The sequence below is a fragment of the Larus michahellis genome, chromosome 4 (assembly GCF_964199755.1).
Source record: "Larus michahellis chromosome 4, bLarMic1.1, whole genome shotgun sequence".
Taxonomy (NCBI): domain Eukaryota; kingdom Metazoa; phylum Chordata; class Aves; order Charadriiformes; family Laridae; genus Larus; species Larus michahellis.
The window spans coordinates 93,755,143-93,777,816 of record NC_133899.1 but is presented as its reverse complement, the minus strand read 5'-3'; the positions used below and the strand labels follow the sequence as shown (position 1 = coordinate 93,777,816).

General features: G+C 50.3%; 1 protein-coding gene across 1 annotated transcript in view; it reads right to left on the bottom strand.

Annotated features, from left to right (window-relative positions):
* Nucleotides 1-941: 941 nt before the first annotated feature.
* The window catches only part of BAHD1 (bromo adjacent homology domain containing 1), a 36,574-nt gene continuing 14,841 nt past the window's right edge, over nt 942-22,674 (bottom strand). The window contains exons 2-7 of the mRNA XM_074586644.1: nt 12,192-13,847; nt 8,835-9,196; nt 6,677-6,836; nt 5,593-5,669; nt 3,106-3,197; nt 942-1,340 (exon numbers count right to left, since the gene is read on the bottom strand). Coding sequence (XP_074442745.1) covers nt 1,151-1,340; nt 3,106-3,197; nt 5,593-5,669; nt 6,677-6,836; nt 8,835-9,196; nt 12,192-13,830 — 2,520 coding nt within the window. The 5' untranslated portion in view covers nt 13,831-13,847 and the 3' untranslated portion in view covers nt 942-1,150. The remainder of the gene's footprint in view (nt 1,341-3,105; nt 3,198-5,592; nt 5,670-6,676; nt 6,837-8,834; nt 9,197-12,191; nt 13,848-22,674) is intronic.

The following is a 22,674-nucleotide window of genomic DNA, read 5'->3' as shown; positions in this document are numbered from 1 at the left end:
TAAAAAAAAAATCCTAAAACACTCAAGAAAGGGTTTGCCATTTCACCCTCCAGCCTCTAGCTTCTTCACACTGAAGACGTATGGGGTTAAACAGGGACTGTAAACGGCGTTACAGGAGAACAAACTGGGAAGAAAGAGTGAACCCGCTTCTATCCATACGGCCCCCTAAGCCATTAGAGGCAGCGCAACACTCGGAAGGGAAGAGAAACCATGGTTCTCGCAGGTGGAGCCCACTTTGTGTGCTCCCAGCTTCCGAGCGCCGCACGGCTGCTGGCACCGTGCTCCACGGGGCAGGGACCCTTCGGGGCAGGGTCAGGGCATCTGTGGCCAATGCCAGGCTCTCCGGAACACCCCACTGGGATGGGTAAAGCCTATGGTCCTGCCGGCTCCCTCTCTGCTCCGCCTCGGAGTGTGTTTCCAAGCCTGGCTGCCAAGCCCCGGTCCAGGCGGTGAGTCAGAGAAGGGCAAGGTGAGGGGAAGAGGAAGATGAGGGAGAAGAGGGGTCACCTCTGCCCCGACAGAGCAAAACCTATTCAAGCACGACGCAACGCCACTCGGCATCCAGGCAGCTTCCAAAGCAACGGCTGTATTTTGAAGCAGCTCTCACCCAGCGGGAATCCTCAGTCTGTCCTGCGGGACAAAGGAGACTCTCCTGTGCTCTCCAAGGAACTGGTCTGTCCTCACGCTCCATGTCCGGGCACGAAAACCCACAAAAATGTCACAGCTTGACTCATACAATGCACCGACGCATCCCTCCTGCGCCTTTCCACCATTCCCACCAGTGATGGCTCTGGATTCAGTTTACTGGCTTTTATCCCCTGCAAATCCCTCCCAATATATGCATCTCTAGATACATATATAGATATAGATTTACATATGCAAGTACCTATATCTATATACATATATTTATTTTATACGTATATATTTTCATTTATGCTTTTAATGAAGTGCTGTGCTTTCAACTGCTGCCTTCCTCCACAGGGATCCACTCCTGCGCACGCTTTTCAGTCCGAGGAACGAGCGCTGGGCGCTCCCATCTGCAAGCAGCACAAGGTAAATCGTCGAGAGCGCAGAGATGTCCCGGCCCGCCAGCCTGCCCTCGGCTCTCCGCTGCCGCTCATCCCCACTCCGCTCCGACCGCAGAACGGTGCTACTGCGGGTTCTTCAAGATGCGCCCGTGTCTGAAGTCGTAGACGTGACGACAGAGAAAAACCAGCTCGGGGTCAGTGTCCTCGGGCACCTTGCGGTGCAGAGGTGTGGAGTACTCTTCCGAGGGAGGAACCATAATGGTCTTCCTGCCTGGGATCCCTTCGACGCGACGCTTTGCCAAGGCACAAAATCTGCAAGGCAATTACGTTAGAAGCGTTAACACTGGCTCGTTTCATCCACGGGTCGTGTCACAGACTGCCTCGCCAGAAGCCGTGGCCATGGCTGCCCGAGGCCGAGGGGTGGAAGGGCAAGGGCAGGAGTGGGGAGGAGAACTGAGCTTTGCCCAAGAGAAGGACATGAAGTAACTGTTGCTTTTGATCCCACCCTGAACTGCAGGAAGCAGCACAACAGTTTATGTTTCTCTACTGGTGGATCATAGAATCATAGAGCTGCCCAGGTTGGAAAGGACCTTTCAGATCATCGAGTCCAACCATCAACCCAACACTGACAAAAACCATCACTAAACCATGTCTTTGAGTGCCACATCTACATGTCTTTTAAATCTCTTGAGGGATGGTGACCCCACCACTGCCCTGGGCAGCCTCTTCCAATGCTTAATGATCCCTTCACTGTAAAAATTGTTCCCAATATCCATCCTAAACCTCCCCTGGCACAACTTGAGGCCGTCTCCTCTTGTCCCATGGCCTGTTCCTTGGGAGAAGAGCCCGACCCGTTCTGGCTACCCGCTCCTCTCAGGGAGCTGTAGAGAGCGAGAAGGTCTCCCCTCAGCCTCCTCTTCTCCAGGCTGAACACCCCCAGCCCCCTCAGCCGCTCCTCACCAGACTCCTGCTCCAGACCCCTCGCCAGCTCCGTTGCCATACAGTACAGAGGATGACTGTAATTAACCCATGTTGCTTCTACTGCTTTGGCGCTGCTGCTTAGGCAAACGAAGAACTCAGGATGCCTTCAGACAACACCTCTGAAGGTGACCTTACCCACAACAGCACGAAAAACTTCCTGCCAACAACTATTACAGAGGATTGTGCTGTTAGAAAGGAAACGAGCTGCTTGGATCCAAAGCTTACAGATTTTTTTTTGTGGATTTTCTTTGGTTTTTTAAGAGTTTTAAAAAGAGGAAAATTCAGCTTATAAGAAGTTTGTAAAACAGTGTTTGTTTTTAGAAATTCAAACAGCAGAGCCTTAGGTTAGGAGCAGAAGGACTAAGAAGAGTGCATAGGGCTTAAATATCCCCTCCGTGGTAGGACTGCACCGTCAATAAGATGCAGCCAGCAAAACTGAAGAGATGTAAAGCACTTCTGCATTATGGATTTGGGTGTCCCTTCAACCCCTATTTCCATTCTGCCCTGCGCATCCATCCATCAAAGGACGGCAGCCTTGAATATGGATGCTCAGAAGTTCTTACTGACAGAGTTTCCGTTCAATCAGCAGGAGCAGTAAAAGCCTCGGTTGCTGCTCTGAGCGCTGCTGCTGCCAAAACACCCAGATCTGCGAGCACATACACCCGTGGCTAGGAGAAACGCTGACAAAAGCAGGCTTTTTGGCTGCCTATGGCACTGCGGCCCCCAGGGACAGATACATACACCATCTCCTGCCTTGCTTAGCTTTCAGCCCCGAGTTATGGGTTTTGCTGCACTGTCCTCCCCTGATGGCTACACGCTGTGGTACCAAGGTCAGACAACTACAAACATTTGTGAGACCCTTAAAGCAGATATTTTTCACAAAACAGACATGTAATGAACGTAGAGCAGAAGATGCGCCCACAGGCTGCAGTCCCAAACTTGTACGTAGAGCGAGTCATTCATCCAGCTCCAGCTAGACCCAAGTCTGTAGGGCTGGGACGGTTCTGCTGGGTGATGGCTGGGAAGGGGAAGAGTGACAAGAGCTGGAGACAGACGAAGGTCTCGGGAACAGCAGCAAGTTAAGAGCACCACCTACCTGCAGTACTCTGCAAAGGTCAGCACGTAGCATTTCTCCTCTATGCAGGCAACACTGTTTTCGTCCTGATGCCGGGATGCAAAGATCTCATTCTGCAAGAGAAGGAAGGAAGAGGTCACCCCGCTGACCAGGAGCCCCAGGGAGGCAGGGCCAGCTCCACACCTTCCCCCATCACCTTAGAGGGGAGTCTATCAAAGCATGCTCAGAGCAGAGCCAAAATTTCACAGAATCCAGCCACCTTCCAGGTGTTTTGGGACTGACTGGCTGACTGGGAGTGCGCACCAGAATTTTATCCAGCAACGCGCGAGCAAAGCATGAAGAGTTCTCCCATCGTTTAACACTGCCCAGCACACTTTGTCCAAGTCCCACACATACTGCCAGCCTTACAGAAGCACTTCAGCAGCGAGGCCACCCCCAGGTACAGCACTCAGCCTCCTCTCTCCTCCTGGGGACGGCAGAGAGCTTGTGGCCACCGCTGAGAAGTGTCCCAGGAGACAAGCGCTTGCAGCGCTGCACTGGAAAAAATAAAAGCAGCGTTTTGAAAGTGCTATTGCCATGCCTGGGAAAGACAACGAGACAGGTAAGAGGGAGGAAGGCTGAGTTCATCAGGGGAGGTACTGCAGAGAAAAAGTTCTCAGAAAGAGAAAAAAAACACTGCAAGAAAAAAAACCTTTGCCCCAGCATATCCAAGATCTGACTCCGTGCACAGACTCCACATGGAAGGAGCCGCAACCAGAAACCCCAGTGAACAACGCTCCTGCAGGCAGGAGGTCGGAGCACTCCCCACCCGCACATTCCTCCGCGCTCCTAGGGATGCTCCTCATTCATGCTCCCTTTCTCCGCTGGAAACCCTTCCAATTCCTTTGTACAGCTAAGAGTTTCAGTGGAGGTTGAATGGCGCTTCGCTGTCCTTACTACTACCTGTGACACACAGCCGTTCTCATCCATCTCTGTATCGAAGCTAAAGGACTCCCTTCTTTTCCAACCCTTTCCTCATCCCAATTCAATTAAAACAGCTGGTTTAGTGAGGGAAGTAGCAATAACCTTTTTTCCCAGGGTAATTTGGGAAGCTTGGCTCTGCGGCAGGCAGGATTGGTTAGATATGGGGCAACCCAGACGGAGCCACCTGAAAGAATGTCAGGCGTGGTTAGATCAGCAAAGATGATCTCTGGGAATAAGGATGCTCCGCACCAGTCTGGAAGCGTTACCTGCAGGCTTTGTTTCTGCTCGCAGCCCCGAGGAAGGACGCTGGAAGGAAAGACTGGCAAAAGGGTCACCGTCTGGGGACATGCTTAATCGGAGAAACGGGAAATGCCACCCCTTGCTTCTGCACATGGGGGTGCTGCTCTGCTCCTTAAATCAAAACTATCTGAGTCATCTTTGGCAAGCCCGTCCCAGCTACTCAGCCCAAACGGCACCCTCTCATTTGCAGTCTTGTGTAATTTAGCAGGTGTGCGAAAAACCGGCCTAATTCCTCCTGGCCAGACTAGTGGTGCTCGCTCTCCGCTCTAAAATGCGACTGGATACAATCACGAGTCTTTTATGGACCAGAAAACTGTAACGTACCACGTTTTGGTTTAGAAACTCACCTGTGCCAGCAGGTCAGGCAGGTACCGTCCCCCGGCTGTTCCCCACTCCTGCTCTCACCCCCTCCCTCCTCTTTAATTTAAAAAAGGAAAAAAAGGAAAAAGGCACCATGTATGTTGGTGGGTTGAAAACAGCGGTAAATTCTCCATTCTCAGTTTAAAAACAGCTTGTTCTGTCACCCAACACAAGCCCATGCAAAGCAGAGCAAGGCGTGAAGTCATAATGATTCACACGTTTTTCCTTTTAGAAAGCGAACTCTATTATACTGGCATAACATCCGCGAGTCAGTCTTTAATTCTCATCATAAATCTATAAGGGGGAGGACGATGCACCCACGTTTCTGCACAAAACAAACAGGTTTCTGGAGGGTTAAGAAGAAGATTAAGGGATTTATGATAAAAAGGCAGCGCATGATATAGGTACTCCAACGGCCTGCAGAACTGCAGCAGGAGCTTTTGCGGGGAGCTCTGTGTCTCTGAGTGAATTCAAATGCCCTTTTCGGAAAGACGTCTGATCTTGATTCAGTATAAACTCATTTTTCCTTACTCCTAAGGTAGCAGCCAAAACACCTTCTCACTGAATGCGCAGGATTTTCTCACATTAAAGGGAGAAACATTAAAACTTCACAAAGGGGGCCACGTAAAGAACGCGGCAGCTTCTCTTACAGCCCAGCGTTTCTGCACACGATAAACTGGGAGAAAGCCCATCTCTAGGACACCACCGCTCAGCACATCTGGCAACAGCTGTGTCGCAGCCAAGAGACAGGTCCACCGAAGCTGAGCCTCAGCCCCCCGCAATTGAGGCCACCTGGGAACGCGGGGAGATACTTGGGCAAATCCCCTCTTCCCGCAGAAATCCAGACACAGCGGGATACCCGAGCTCAGCACTGGGATGGCTCACCTGGTGCATACTGGGATTGCGGCCGCCCTGAGTGTGCTCCGGTCTGTAATACCACAGGAGGCTCATCATCAGCTCCCCTGCAAGGAGATTTATTAAAATATGTCAAGCCTCAGTTTTCTCGGAGTGTTTTCCCACTAATACCCAGCTTCCTCCTCCTGCCTCCTCCCTTTCATTCCCATAGCGCTCCCGCAGAGGCAGCTGTGCCGTGATAAATATTTCATGCCGAACTAGGTGTCCTTTTGTTACAGCAAGGAGCTGTATGAATTCGGTCACGTTGCTATTCCGTTACACCTTCACCCCCTTCTACGTGTGTTACATCGTCACAAAGAGGTCAGTTTGCAACCACAAGAAAATAAAAATACAAAACCCAAACGTTTCCCTCTGAAAAAAGTATCTATCAGGACTGCAAGCTGGAAAAGATGCTCACCCAAAGCTCGGCACTCGCAGCGTTAGCTCCCAGCTTAACGCAGAACTGCTGCCGCAGGATGACAGGACCGAGATGGGCCTTGCCACACATGAATCACTGCTTTTACATGTAACTTTTTAATTTTTTTTTTTTTATTTTATTGTTAAGGATGACCTGTACTTTACAACATTTGGCACAGCTTCCTTGGCTCAGGTATTGCTAGTCAGACACAGGATCTTAACAGCAAACCCCCACTTCTCCAGTCACCACCTCCCCTCGGGTCCCATCCAGCTGCTGCGGACCAGCCCATGCTCCCCACCAGCCCCAGCCCAGATGTTGGAGACAGCATCCGAGTCAACAGCAGCTCCCGAGATGTGCGTTGCAATGAAATAATAAAGGAGATCATTGCTAAGACGGGCACTTGGCAGATACTATGTGCTTTCACGACCAGACAGATTTTGATTACCAGTCCCAGGCCAGTGATTAAAGAGCATTTCAGTTCCTGGAACCATCTGAATGAAAGCCATGGAGCTAATCTCTTCCTCTTCATCACCCGCTCTGGCAGCCGCGCAGTACCCTAACAAGCTCGCAGCTCTCCCGAGATCCATCACTTCCCCGCTTCCAGCTCACCCTCATCTGCCAAGCACAGAGGCAAGAGGTACTCTTTTGGCACAGTACCTGTTTTGGGGTCTTCCCACAGCGCCGAGATCTTTGCAACGTATGGCATAGATTTCTTCCGGGGTCCTGATTTCAAGAGGACAGTGTCTCGTACCCGGATGATCTCCCCATCTCTCTCCACTGCCTGGTAGCTCTTGCGAACAGCCGGCTCTGGTTCATTCTGTACCATCAGAACACACACAAAAGATAAAGCAACCTGGATGTAGAGGCAAAGAGTTAGTTTACGGTTTGCTGCCCCAGTCCAAGTCTCCTTTAGTCCTGCTGCGAATTAAAAACTTGCCTAAACCCACCCAGAGCCAAGGGCTCCCACTCCAGCAGACCTCCCAGAGAAGTCATACAGCACAAAACCACTCGTGGCATCTCTATTCCCACCCAGGTTGGTTTATAACAAAGATCAGGTCAAACAAGTTATTTTTTTTATGGGTAGGGCATTCATAGGTAAAGAAAGTTCATTGGGGAATAACATCCGAGTGCTCGCAGGTCATACACGACCATCATTTTTAAATTAAGCAAAACACAACTATTTCTCCTACGTAGCGCTGGCAGTAAGGCGCCACTCACCAGTGGGACAGCAAGTCTCATAAAAGCATGTATTTCTGAAATTAATACCCTTATTTAAAATTAAAAAACAATTTCTCCTCCTATTCTGCATGCAAAAACCACCAAAATTCAGAAAAAAAAAATCACCATTTTATCTGCCTACCTCTAGGTACGAATTTCCTTCATATTCAAAGGCAGGGAAAACTAGGCATATTTTGAATGCTATGCATCTCTCCGATACACACGTTGCAAGAAAACAAATAAAACGTGAAATATTTCACATGAACAGGGCAGGGAGGGGCAGGGAGGCCGTGACATAAAGCTTAACGACATTGCTATCACTTCCTTTGTACCCTCTAACATTACAAAACGATCACTTTTTGGACTGTGAACTGGTGTTTCGTATTTTATTTTAGTTTTGCTCCAAAAACTCACTTCCGAATGCCTGAGCAGGATGGGTTTAACCTCCTGCCAGATCGCCCAAGCAAAGTCAGAAGCATCAGGTGCCGGGACTTAAGGAGATTAACGGGGCGCTGCTCCCTTCCACGTGTCGAAGTCTGAGCGACGGACGCGAGACGCCCGGCTCTGGCTTTCACGGGCTCCATCCTCGCACAGCCCCGGGACCCGGACACAGCCCCGAGGGCTGAAGCTGCGAACCCCGTCCCAGAGGATGCTCGCAGCAGCTCGGGCTCACACCACCGCAGCAGCGCAGGCGGCTCCGCTCGGCCCACAGCTCCTCTTCCCGCTGACATTTACTGCACGCAGCTCAACGCCTTGTCCCACCTTTCCAGACAGCACGTGGGCCCAGATTCCAAGTCCACAGCTCTTCTGTTTTAGCAACATCAAGTATGCTGCCTCCTCTCTCAATTGAAGCGGACTTCGTACCAGAGTTAATTAAATTTTCTGGCAGGAAATCTCCCGTCTTGCAGGAGCCAGTCTCTGTCCCTGAACACAACAAATGGGAACGCACAGATGTGAAATCCTTGAAGGAGTGACTGGCCATGCCACCAGAGAAGCTACAAGGAGGAGGATACTGGGTGCTAGAAAAATTCCATCTGGGAGCCAGGACACTGTCTCAGTCCTCTGTGCTCTCTGGGAGATCCCGCTGGGCTACAGACACCATCAGTGAGAAGAGCCACCTTATGAGAGCTACCTTTAGACAACCACCCCTTATAACAAGGCTAAAATGTCCCTCATTTTCTCAAACAGGTTTGCCCTAACTGAGGAGGAAGAAGCTGGAGGACTATCTCTCTGTAGGATGGACTCACACGTGCGCAGGTGCCACCCCTGCAAATGCCAAAGCCAGAAGTGTTCATCATCGTGGCATTTCAGCTGATGCTAGCACAGGAGCAGCAGGTTCTCCCTCCTTTCCAAACAGCCCGTCATGCTGTGCGGGGTAATACCAGGGTGCACGAGAAAAACAAAGCCAAGAGCAGCCTGGCCTCAAAGCCCCGCCAAAAGGCACTATTTGCTTGTCCAAGAGGTTCTAGATGGCATCTAGTGACCATCTCCACCTTGAAGCAAGGCCCAAAATGCTCGCGAGCCTTCATGATCCCTGAAGCTGCACGAACGGAGTGCTGGTTTTTGTGCATGTACGGCAATACCCACAGACACCTACCACAACGTAGACTGCCTTCTCGCAGGCTGTGCCGACGGGTATCCAGCCGTTGGTAGCTCTCCGCCGGCTGATGCGCTGCTGCTTTGGATGGGAGTGACCTCCTGCCGCTTTGCTGTCGGAGGCGTGGAGACAGCCCGGAGTATTTCGGAGCCCAGATTTGGAGCCGCTGGGAGGCTTTGAGCTCTGTGGACATTCTCGGGCCATGGTCTGAGGGTCAGAGTTGGGGGTCTGCAGATGAGGAACGGGTTCTGCAGCCGGTGGCACGCTGGGTACAGGACATCCTGAGAGCGGGTGGGCAGGTGACGCGGGGTGCCCTGCCACAGGGATTGTGAGGTTCAGCTGGTCCAGAGACTTGCAGCCTTCTAGCAGAAGGGAAGAAGAGAGACACGTATCTCATTTGAAGTATAAGACGACTACACAATCAAGACTGTCCTAAACCACCACTGCTTTCTCCCGAAATTCCCTTGATTGCATTATAGCAGTAAAGGCTCTTCACGTTGTAATTTCATTCTGCACTGTCACTGGATTCTAAAAGCAAAGATATTTCTAAGCCTGCGATGCTCCAACGTGTCGCTGCCGATGACACTGCACTACAACAAACCCATCTGAAATCCCCCAAAGTAATGCCAGCCGGGAACACACATAAGGCTGGCCAGTGTCCAAAGCAGTTCCAGCCTGTCAATATGTACAAAAGAAATAAAAGGCTTATCAAAACGATGGGAAGGATTAAACCACGCTGGCAGAAGAAGCCAGCTTCTTTCAAAAAGCCAAATTCTACTAATCAGGGAAAATTGAGAAGATTCTCTGAATTAACTCCAGAAAGAGGAAACAACGTGGAACAGAAGTACGTAAGATGATGCACGCTGCTGCCTTCAGCAAAACCATGTCCCTAGAGCAGGCGCATTAAACCACAGGTTCCTAAGTTGGCTGACGCTGCCTCTCAAACGCATCCCAGGACACCTCCCTCCGCTCCAGGAATCACAAAACAAGCCCTCAACCCAGGCCAACGCGTCCGACAGAAGAGCAAGTCGGGTTTGAATTACCCACTGTCAGCAGGGAGAAAGCTGCCGGCCCAACATACAAAGCACCCCTGTTCCCTCAATCCGAAAGCGCGCTTTTTGGGGTGACCAGGAAGGCGGCTTCAGGCCAGCCCCAGGAGATGCCCCCGGAGTGGACAATGCCCGAGCAGATGCATGTTCAGGTCTCCTGCCTGGCCCCGGCAGGCATGGGACCCACGGAGCAGTGAATCACCTCTTGAGTATTTTGCTTACAAAAGCATTTTCAAGCTGGAACTAAAGCAGGATGAAGCTTCACAAAAGTATCTACTGAACTCCAGGCGAGCAGCGCAGAGCTGGCCACGCCGGCACCCCGGGACGCGGTCCTTGGCTGCTCACACACACACACTGCTGGCCAGCCCCCACCCGCACAGGGGCTAAAGCATTGCACAGCCCATCCCGTCCCATCCCCACCACCCTGCAAACCAGCCACGGGACGGGGAAAGCAACCCCTCTCCCCCATGTATGGCAGACCACGACCGCCCAGGTCACAGCCTCACCCCTTGATTTGTCCCAAACAGACACCGGTGTTTCCACACGAACATCTCAAACACACCAAATAAGACAGATACAACACAAGGTATGCGACACGACTAGCTGGATCCCCTCGTACCAGTGCTCTCAGATGGGAGGCTCGCTTGCAGCCAAAGTACTCCTTTAATTCACCAAAATAACCCACTCCAGGGAAGGAGGAGATTTCAGAGGCACGCTCATATATAAAAATCAACTCCTAAGCGCAAGTCCCTGTTAATATTCTAGGAGACCTCCTTATACACCTCAATCCACAAAACAAAGTCTAAATTATTCCAACGTTGTAGGCTTTTAAAGAACAAAGTTGCTCACAGGAAGGAAATCAGAATCAGCGAAGCATTTATACTTACAGCCAGCTTTAACCCAGAATGCACCGCATCCCAAAAATGTGCTAGGAAAGGAAATTCTCCTGCCACTTACAAACCTACAGCGAGAAAGATGTCAGCAGCGGGGTGACACGGGGCCAGTAAATACATGCCCCTGGAGCCAGCACTGCCCCTGCCAGCACCATGAGAAACCGCCGCGTTCGCAGGGAGGGCTGAACTCCAAAAAAATACTGTTCGCACCACCTGCACCCTCCTGGTTGCGCAAAGTTAGAGGCACCAGCATGCAAAATTTCAGGAACAAAGTAGACTGACGTGACCCGGGGGCAGTACAGGGAAAGCTGTCAGACGAGAACACGCTGCTGAGCGAGCGAGTTGTCTTGCAAGCATCCAACAGAGCAGCGAAGCCACTAGCCAACACCGTCTAGCTGCCGCCGTAGGAAGCGGCACCGTGACAGCGGGGATATTAAGGGAAAACGGAAATTACACTTCAACCAAACGCTCCCGGGTTTCAGCAGCTTCCTACGGCAGAAGACGATAAAGCCTGGCTCAAACCGAGCGCTGAACCAAAACTTCACCCACCTACCTGAAAATGTGTTTTAAGCGGGTAAGTCATGTCTCCTCCTGACTCGAGCACGTGGCTACGCGGGAGCCTGGTGTTTACACTCCCGGCGGCCGAAGCAGCCTGCTCTACAGACCGCCCTGTCTGCAGACCGCAGCGCTGTCTAGCACGATGGCTTTTATACAAAGTACTGGTGTCTGATAACCCCCACACAACAGCCACTTTTAAATATTTCAAAAGATATTTTTCAATAGCAAAGGCAAAGCTCCGAGATAAAGCACGTCGGAGGACAAAGTCTGAAAAACAGAGAGGGGACGGAAGAGGGCCAGGCAAGTAACTCCATCGCCTCTCACACCGCCACTGGGCTCATTTCAATGCCTCATTTTCAGGCGTTGTTTAAGAGCAAGGACGGGCCCACCACTTGCCGGACTCACCGATGCTGCGGTCCCAGAGCCAGCTTTTGGGAACAGAGAAGCACCTCACCCCGACGGGCTCCAAACCCTCCGCTCGGGGCGGCACAGCAGGATGGCGAGAAGCCTTGCAGAGCACGTAGGAACTAAAACCCACTCATTTTACCCAGATCAAAGCGAAGCGGTTAGCTCCAGCATGACAAGTCATGAGTCACCTTCTCACTGCCCAAATCCTTTCACCATTTCTATGCTTTCCACACCAATAAGAGCTTTCAGCGGGAAAAACCCTCAGGGCTAAAAATGGGGGAAGGGGAGGTGAAAGGCAGATTCTTTTCCAGCCGCAGTCGGGCTGCGAGGCACCACGCGCAGAGGGAACTTGCCTCCTGGCAACGAGATACCTTCATTAGCCACCGCGCCAAACCAGCCCTCTTCTCCTAGGAACGCCGAACGAGATCTGCTCGCACTTTGCACCTTACCTGCTGCAAAAGGCATTTTGTAGGGGTAGCTGTTCCGTCCGGCGTGCACGCTGCTGATCCTGCCCTCCGGCACGTGCACCACGCCGCAGACGCTGTAGCTGTTAATGGCCGTTCCTTCTCCGCAACAGTACGGGGAGTTACACCAGTGGAGTGGCTGGAAATGAGCACCTGATGGCAAGGAGCCGGGCGACACCAAGAGCCCCTCGCAGGTCGCAGACTGCGAAAGCTCCTCCTTGGGGTAAACGGAGCAGTGAGAGTAGCCACTGTATCCACTTTGGCCGTAATACACATAAAACCCATTCAACGGAGTCAGATCGGAGGATTCATAGAGACATCCACAATCCGTGTGATTCCCGGGCACGGGCAGGGGAGGGAACTGCTGCACGGGAAAGGAAGGCTGATGAAATTCCTGTTTGGGGGTCGGGGATTTCTCTCCGGGTCTTCCGTACTCCGGCTTCATGGAAGCTTGTCCACCCATGAGCAAAGGCAGTCTGTGGTAGAAACCCTCTGTGCTAGCATAGGAGCTAGACAGCGACTCGTAAGGGACGGGTTCTGTTGTCCCGTAGAGCCTAGAGGAGTCCCGCTGCTCTCCTTTCCCAAAGGCGCCTACAGCGAGGCCTCGCCAGCCATGCTGACCTTCCATTTTCAAGCTAGCCATCTCCTTCTTGGATTTGACACAGTTCTTCCTACCGGCTTTGGCCCATTTGAGCGTAGATTTTGAACAGTGGTTCTCGGACTTGCCCTCTCCATCCGATTTACTCCTCTGCTTCAGGGGTTGGTCTTTCTCATGGGTCAGCTTCAGAAAGGCCACGGCATTCAGGCTGGCCAGTCTCTTTGGGGTGGGATGGTAGGAGACGGCACCGTCCTCCCTCTTTGTCCCATCCTCAAAGACCTCATCCAGTGAATGGTCACAGCTATTGCATTTCTGACTGGGCTCGTGCCGGTTTTTGCCTTTACCTGTTTTCACGGCTGTTTTTTCCAGCGCGGGCCAGTTGTCCCCAGCTTTGCAATGCAAGCTCTTAACGGTACAGTCTCCACCGGCTTTAACAGAGTCCCTCCGAAAACGCCTGCCGGATAATAAGCCATCGTCCCGTTCAAAAAGCAGATTGTTGACGGCCTCTGCGTTCAGCGAGGCCAGCCTGCGTTTCCTGGGCTCTGAAGGAGCAGCATCAAGGTCCTGCTCTGTCCCTGGATAAGTTATTGTGCACTTTTCCCCAGATGAATCACTCTTCCCTGCTCCCACAGGCTGAACTTGTTCAGAGGAGAACAAAGCTGGTCCCAAACCCTCCATCCAGCTGGGAAGGTCCTTTTTTTTACAGCTCTGGGTCTGTTTGGACAGAGAGCCGGCCACATCCTCCAGCCTGGTGAGGAGCACTTTGCAGGTCTTTTTGTTCACCGAGGGGAGCAGACGTCTCCGCAGTGGGTACGTCTTTCGCACTTCATGCAAATTCTTGCTTTTGTTTGTCCCCACAAACCCACTTGGACAGTTCGGAGCCTCGGTGGCATCTCCGTCCCTCTGCTCGCCGCACTCCGCGTCGGTCCTGTCCATCCTCCTGCTGCCTGTTGGTGACGACGCTTGGCCAGCAGAACCAGCTGGGTGTTTCAGAAGGAAAAGTTGTTTCTTCCGGGCATGCGTCATAGGATCAATGTCCAATCCTGAGAACAAACAGCAGAAAACATCTATTAATATCACTGAGAGGGACCCATCTCCTCGCAAAGCACCAACTGCCAATTAGGAAATATTTGGGGAAGCTCGTTTCTATACACAGTAGAGTTTTTTTGGGCGATGGCCAGTTAAGCCAATTAAGAGACAGGATGCAATGAGATGTGGTTTAATATCAAGCCATAGAACACGATAGTAATTAAAAGCAAGGTGGCGACGGCAAATGCCACAGCAGCTGGGAAAACCAGGGTACGGCCAGAAAGCTGTTTCTCCCAGCTCCCGGTCCAAGTACGGTCCCCGTTACAGCCATGCTGTTTCTAACACGTTACAAATTCTCATCAAATCTACTAAAGCCGATCCGAACGCTGGTCCAGGGCATCCAGCAGCAATAAATCCCAGGTATTTGACTGCCTGCGTGTTGATACAGGCAGGCTGCTTCATTGTCATTTTCTGAAACAATTAGACAAAAGAAAAACAAAAAAGTCCACCTACTCATGTGAAAGGTAAACTTGGTCTATTAAGCAGAGATCTGCCAACATTAATAAATTAAATAGATGCAAATCCCTATGCAGGTTAGAACCTGGCTACTTGCTGCTGTTTTTCCCTACAGTTATATTTTATAAACGTTGCGGACATTAAACAACCAAATCATCACGTTCAGCAGAGGCGCCCTAAAAATACGTTCACGGGAGAAAAAAGAATTACTCAGCTGTATGTCATTCCCGACTTTTCATCTAGATGCTATGTCAAGTCACTCTTCAAAACCAACACAAATTACTAAAAGAAAGCGATAAGAATCTGCAGGCGGAAGAGGAACCGCCTGGCTGAAGGCCGGGCTGAGCGAACCAACACCCAGCACCCCGGGGAAGCTGCCGGCAGCCCCAGCACCCCGCACCTTCCCGGCCAGGTAAAGCACGACAGAAGCGGTCAGCCTCTGATTTACCGACAGAGGGAATTCTTCCTGCAGAGGCAGAAGCCGTGCCAGCCTTGGGAGGAGGATGGCTCCCTCCGAGCGAGGGGTCTGCGTGGAAAGGCGGGGAGGAAGCGTCAGGCCCAGGGGGAATGGAGACAAGTGCCGACTGCCTTCCCCAAAGCACCCGGAGCAGAGGCTTCTGCTCGCCTCCTCACGCAGGGAGTACATCCCGGGCTTTTGCCCCACACCACGGGTAGGGGCTTACCACTGAATGGCCTCCAAGTATTTAGTAAGCAAGCGACAGGAGAGGCACAGCACCGGCCGGAGACCCCGTCAGCTACACGTCGGCTCCCTGAGTTATCACAGAATCGCCTGGGTTAGGAGGGACCTTTCAGACCATCGGGTCCAACCACCAACCCAACGCTGACAAACCCACCACTACCCCACGTCCCTCTGCACCGCGTCTGCCCGGCTTTGAAATCCCTCCAGGGACGGCGACCCCACCACTGCCCTGGGCAGCCTCTTCCAATGCTTAATAACACTTTCAGGGTAAAAATTTTTCCTAATATTCATCCTAAGCCTCCCTGGTGCAACTTGAGGCCGTTTCCTCTTGTCCCATCGCCTGTTCCGTGGGAGGAGAGACCGACCCCCCCTGGCTACCCCCTCCTCTCAGGGAGTTGTAGAGAGCAAGGTCTCCCCTCAGCCTGCTGTTCTCCAGCAAACTAAATCTAATTTTCAGTTGTCCTGTTCCATTTTTAGCAGAAGGGTTACCACGTCTCCATACTCTTGCATTTCAACCTCAGCAAGTGACCTGCAGCAGGCTTGCGTCAGGGATTTGAGGAATTGAGCAATTTTGCAGTCTGAAGGAGCGGACATTCATGTAAACAGCCGTAGGTCTAATGCTAAGAAAGGATATGGGTAGGTCATACTCACCTATAAACATTAAAAAAAGACAGCCTAATTGGGTGATAATGGAATAGATTTAATTAAGTCTGTATCTGAGCATCGGAAACAGCAGAAAAGGACAATCGCTTGCATTTAATGGTATTTGTGAAATAGCCAGATTCCCTTTTTTAGCACCAAAGAGTTGGTCTTCATATTAGCATCAACCTCGGAGCGGTTTTATCTTCCCTGCAATCAGGTATTTGGCTGGAACGCTCCTCAATTGACACCATCGACGCTGGTCTGCCACTTCTAAGGCTCTTAATTAAAGCTACTACCGCTTTTGCAGTGATTAGAACAAAGCTACTGAATTACAAGAACCGTTCATTTGATATGGTTTAATCAAGCTGATAATTAGATTATCTATTTGAAATAAGCTCAATGTGTTTTAACTGACTTGCTTATATACACATTAATTAAAAGAAACTTAGGAATTGAAACCCACTGTGGTTTGCACATTGCTTTTCTGGATGTCAGACTCTTCCCAACATGCTTTGGGGTAACTGACCCCTTGCACCCCGTTACACACAGGATATCTCCCATGGCTCCTGCCCAAATGGAGTGCTCTGTGGGGAGCAAACATTTACCAATATCCACTTTTTTCTGATAAGAAAAACAGGTTCTGGAAATTAGAAGGATGCTTATCAAGTCAGACAGACAGTTTCCCCCCAGATTGGAATTCTTCTTGCACAATAGGTCAAACTGACCACACACAAGAGGACTGTAATTTAAAAAATAAATCAGGCAGAGTGGGGTTTGGCAGCGGTAGACCAGGCATCCTACACAACCATACCCTGCGGAGGCTATAGGGACCAGTGGTTTCCTACTTTCTGTTGTCCCTACCGAGAGACTGAGCCTCCGGCAGAGATGCTGAGCAGAGAGGTGAGAAACCCAAACTGAACAGCCGTGGCTTCTCTTAAACCCAGCATCAGTCACCTCCCTCTCCTCAAGCTTCCACAAGCAGCAGCCTGACCTTCTGGCCCCTCACCACACACCCTTCACTCGCTGGGGCTTTAGAGCCCGTTAGTAGTCAAATGAGTGAGAGTATCAATCAAAACCCCAGTACTGTAGACATGACTTTGTTCACACCACGTCTGCTCTAAAGTTAGAAAAAGTCCAGCAGAGATTGAAGGGGATTTTTCCAACGGTAGAGTCCCATTAACAGCACAGTGAGGGCCTGCCCTCTTTGACCCCACAAGGATCGCCAAGACAAACAATAGCTTAAAGACAATATGTTTTCTGGAACCTAAGCATAGGAATGCTTTAAGTAGCAATACCCAAAATGAAAACCGATTGCCACCCTCCCCTCTTTTTTTTTTTCTTCTCAACATACATTTGCTAGAACTGCGAGAAATCCCCCTCCCTCTCCAAAGGCCGGAGCCAAGACCCATCTCCCAGTGCGGAACAGGTACCAACGTCTTGCTGTGTTGTACCCGCATTTACAGCTAATACCGTAACCCAGCTTGCAGCGCTGACAGCCTGCAACCGGCAACGTCAAGAGAAACACTCGAGTTGAACATGCAAAGATGACAATAGAGATATCGAGTCAAAAACGCATTAAAGCGGGAAGAGCACCACGATTCAATGCAATCTGCTTTAAGAGTCTCAGTCGCATAAGCCCTTTGACACGACAAGTTCTTAGGCACAATAGTAATCAAGCAATCACAGGCAGCTGGCGTTTTTTTATTTCTTATTTTTTAATGAAGGGAGGTTATGCCTGCATAGATCTCCTTCTTGGCATCTGGTCTCTTGAGTTCTCTCCCCCACACCCGAGTTCTGCTGCTCTGACACTACGAAGTACTTATCTACAGATGAAGAACTAAAATATCTGGGAAGTTGTGGAAAGACAAAATAAGCCAGCCCCACACATTTTGGCATTATAGCCAAGTAAATCCTTAAAGTGCCAGCAAGGAAAACACCAGCACCATCCAGCAACACTTCCACACGACTGTAAACCCTCCGAAATCCAGCTTTGTGGCAGAAACACAGGACGACATGCAGAAATACAATCAAAGTAGCTTAAGCAAATGCAGAAGTCAGCATTACTCTCTAAAAATTTCCACTGTGGATTCCTTGGCAAAAATCAGCCAAGTTTCTCCCCGACATGCTCAGCTTGGAGACGGAGAGAAGGTCATTCTTCCAGATCACACAAGTCCAAAGTCAGGTGAATTCTGTTTGTCTTCAAACAACTGAATGCCATTTGCTCTGCGCTGGCTCAATATTATCAGTATATTATTGGCAGAAATAAACGAATTTTGAGTGGATCAGTTACAAAGTGCGGTTAAAAAGGTACAGTTTCCACACAGGGAACTTCCCCATGGTATCACCACGATAAAACAACCACCGTGACCCGCAGAGTGGTCTGTAGAAGCTGGGGCCTTGTTTATCCTCCCAAGCCCTTTTTCTGACATAATACTCTAATGGAGGTGAGAACAATCAGGGTTAGCATCCGTAATGAACCTTGTTATTCCAGGGCCATATGCAATGTGAATTTATTACAAACCATCGTGTCCAGTTAGGAGGAAATGAAAAAGATGGCTCCATATCCCACAGAAGGCAAGTATAATGTTTTAAATCTGTTCCTCGACATCTCTTTTGGAGAAACTCTCTCACCTCTCCACAGAAGTCACTCTCAGTCTGGAGAATTTCACGCATTTTTCTGTTCTCCATGAATTGTCTCACGCGGGTGCAGAAAGAGCCACCCCGGGCCTTGCTAGGAGGCTGCTCGAGCAATGCCGCTGCCAGTTTTGGAGAGGTATTGTGATAGGCACGAAGAAAAAAAATACTAAATCAGCAATTCAGCCACATGGCAAGCACACACCCAGCAGCAGGCGCCAAATAGTCTTACGAGATCGCTGTACTGAACACAAGTCATCGTTAGGATGCTGGGCGACCAAGTTTTTCCACGCCTACCAAATGTCCTGTGCCGCCTGGATGGGTTGCTACGGGGATGCTGCTGCTCGTTCCCTTCCTGGGAAGAAGCAGCGAGCGGCTGAGGCTGCTGCCTTTCCTGGGATCTGACAATCCCTCTTCTACCCCAGCATGACACAGGAGCGGAGCTTTTGAATGCTGCTCCAAACTAAACCATCTGACAGCCAAGTGTATCGTGCCTCAAAATCAGAGTCCTGCCAAGTCGACTTACAGCACGTCTTGTACGTGTTTCAGCCGGGCAGGGAGAGTGTCAGGGCTCTTCATCCTCTTTCCACCTTTGTATTGCTTCACAAAGCAAAGAAGAAAAACCAACTGTGCCCAGAGTCTCCAAGAAGTCACGAGATAATCTGCAGAACTGAAAGTGAAGATACTTAAACCAGAACTACCCATTTACTGCTTGCAGCCGAGGAGCTGGATCAATGGCAAGAAGACATTTAGGTGTAAATATCGGAAACGAAACAAGTTCCACAAAGCAGCTTGGTGTACGCAGCTGCACCCAGAGCCCACCAAGCCTTTTAAAGCGTAGTTGGAATCGCGGCCGCCTTCCTCAAACCGGACCAGTTCTCCAAATTGTCGTCACAGCTGTCGAACCCAAACCAGATCGGAATAAAGACAAATTAAAAAAAAACCAACACCGGTCCAATTTTCTGCTAGAATAAAACCACTACCCAAACAGCAAAATCAGAAGAGAGTTGACGCCTCATTAGTAGGAAAATAAGCAAGTGTGTTAACAGCTGCATTTTCTGTAATCACGCAGCTGCAGCATCTGTCTCTCCCTCTCCATCACTTGATTGCAAGTGAAATTAGAAGAAACTAGTCTGGGACTACCCGTTCAAGCACCATTTCCTTTCCAAGGCTTCACTACGGAGCTGCGCTTGTTCCAAGGAGACGATGCCAAAAGCACGGAAATTTAAAGCTTTTAAAGCTCCTAATCCATTTGGCACTTCAGTAATGTACAAAGAGTTACGACAACACGGATCTTCCTCTCCGTGCAACAGCATCATTCTGCCGAGTGTCAGCCCCTGTCCACTTGCAGAAGTTATATCCATTTAAACCGGCGCAGCTTATGCTACAACAGCAGCCCTATAACTATAAGTACCTGGAGGATTGGCTCCTTTCTCCCTGCTGCTTTTACAGCCGAATAATTCTCAGTGCTACAAGGAACACGTTGCATGAAGGAAGCCTCCCAGGAGTTCTTGGAAAACCAGATAAATCACAGAAGCGTCAGGTATCCCAGGCTGAATTACACAAACGCTGCGCCATCCCCACGAGTGGAAGCATCGTTTCAATCTCAAACATTTAGAAAAACTGTAATTGTTGCAGGCTGCAATTTGTCTTCCCAGAGTCCAGCCCTGATTTTTCTCCAGAGGCCCATCGGAAGCTCCATCATCCACACGCTCCAGAGAAAACTGTTTATACAGAGCTCATTAGGCTGCAGAAAAGGCTTGTTTCTCTCTCGCATCAACACAGCCCTAACCATTTGCCAGCACCTCCTGAAAACCATGTGAACGCCATACCGGAGGATGCAGCCCATGTCTGCGTAGCTTCGGGGAGGCTTGCAGAAAGGGATGTGGGGCAACTCTGTCACCGTCACCAGAGACCTCTGGAAGCAGCGTGGGACTCTGCTCCACTCCCTGGTCCAACACCAGTAATTACAGCTTCGTTGCGAAAGCCTGTGCTCCAGCCACATAGCTGGGAGTGTTGCAGAACATGTGTGGCCGTGATAAATTACAGTGCTCACACAACTGCAATTATAATCCGATGCTTTACAAACAGAAGCGCTCTACCTGTCTGAAAGCCATGGCAAGCTGCGAGCAAGACTCGCCGGGGCGCAGTCCCTGCTTGCAGGGTGACCACTTGCAGAAACACGAGCCAGAGCCGGTAACGCCCCGTGGAGAAGTTCCCCAGCTGATTTCTTGGGAGGGCTTGTCCCAGCCGTGACTATCTGGTTTCAGATCTTGCCTAGTGGCAGTGCTCTGAAGTGCTTTGCAGGGAAGCCAAAATTAAATTTCTCAGGCTGTTCTCACACTCTCTACAGCCCCAGCGAGCAGCGCTCACAGGGGGAAAGAAAAAAAAAAAAAAAGTAAAAAAAAAAGAAAAAAGAAATCCCAGCTGCACTGATAGCCCCAGCTACAGGGAGGTTTAAGTTCAGGGTTTGGCATCTTTCGGCAAAGGCAGGCACGTGCTTTCGGAGAAGAGACTGTGTCAAGAACTGGTCAGCCAACCTCACTTGCCGAGTAAGTTTTTTCACTTAGGAGTAAACTGCTTCATTCAACACATACCTAGCTGAGAAAAGCCAGCTCTTTCCATACCAGCGGAAAAAAAACCAATGTATAAGTTTGGGGGAGAGGGGGAAGATGTTTCCTCAAAAAACCCCATGACGAGGTGCGTTGTTTGGGGGACTGATGCAATATCTGGAAAAAGCACCTTCCTTTTTGGAAAGGCGCCAGCTTTCCTTCCCCCATGACTGATGCTAAGAAGCGTATTGCTGTGTTTTCAGTGAAAGGCTGCCACTTAAGTTGAATATTCAAGTAAATGCTATGGTAAAAAAAATAAATGTGGGAAGTAATATGTGACCTCAGCAACTCAAACATCAGTCACCAAAACCAGATCAAGCCTTGCAGACGCAGTCTGTGTACACATTGGTATTGAAGTAAACCCAAGGTTTCTGAGTGCGAAGCCTCCACTGAACATCTATTTGTAGAGCCACGACCAACACTTGCAAAATCCACTTCCTATGGCCTATAAGAACTACAGATTTCCACCCCCAGTGGTGGCCACACACCTTCTGCTTGTGACCCAACCATAAAGCAGTGTTTTGCGTGTCCGTGGGGCGCTCTGATGGTTCTGCTGTGGTGTCCAGCCTTGCCCCGCTGCCCTGGGAAATGGGTCCAGCCCGAGCTTAAAGCTACAGAGGTAACGGCACAGCCCTGGGTTCACACTTGCTCTCCAGAGGAGACGCAAAAGTTGTGCTTATCCAGCAGCAAAGCTGCCCTCACCTCCCCAAAACTCACCACGAGACCGGGAAGCAGTCGGAGAGCAGGATTTTGCCCTCCCCCTTAGTTTGCTCAGAGGGACAAAACAACCATCTTCCCTCGCTCAGAAGGGACACGTTTCTTTTGCCTTTCAACAAGTTAAAGAGGGATACACCAGGATAAGAAGGGAACTTTGAGCTAATAGATGCCTTAAGGGTGCCAGGGCATACGGCAAGTCCTGAGCAGCATTTTAATCCTGCATTCATCACTCGTGCTTCTACAAGAGAGCCTCTCTGCTCTCGCAGCAGGAACCCACGGGCACTCCAAAATTTGGGGCCAGTAGGCCCAGTGTTATTGGATATTATTCTCTAAACTCTACCTGTTTATGCACTAAGCAGCTCAGGGCTCTAGGGAAAAATAATACCCAACCATGTCATTAAAGACACAAGCAAACCAGCACACACAGAGAAAGCCAACCTCCTCCCCGAACAGACACGGTGTCTTTGCCAGTGCGAACACTGGGAGGATTCCCGCAGCGCAGAGCCCACCGGCAGCTTCTCACCTCTCAAATCCGGCGTGGAAATAAAATTAAAAGACCGAACCACGGACAGCCGGCCCCAACCACGCTGCCGCAACGAAAGCCCGGGTAAGGCAAAGGAAATCCCTGGCATTTGCAAGCGCAGGAGATGAGTACGTGGAGGTGGGGGTGAAAATCAGGCTTAACTTGTCTCAAGGCTGACAACTTTGAATGAAAGCACGCACGCTTAGGAGACGCTTTGACGCTTGGCTTTTGCTATATCACTCCCCAGTGAATCAGTCATTAAGGTCCCCTTTTAACGAAGACAGGCAGATCCAGAGGTCAGGCGAGGCGAGCACGGGGGGCGCACAGCCTGGACCGCCCGAGACACAGGAAGGGTAGAGTTTACATGCATTTTGCAATTCTTCTGAAATATCCCAGAGAACAGCAGCAGCAACTACTACTACGCATAAAACACTCGCTACATCAAATATCACACGTTTGCAAAGAATTGCCTATTAGAACTTTAAATAGGTTCCACA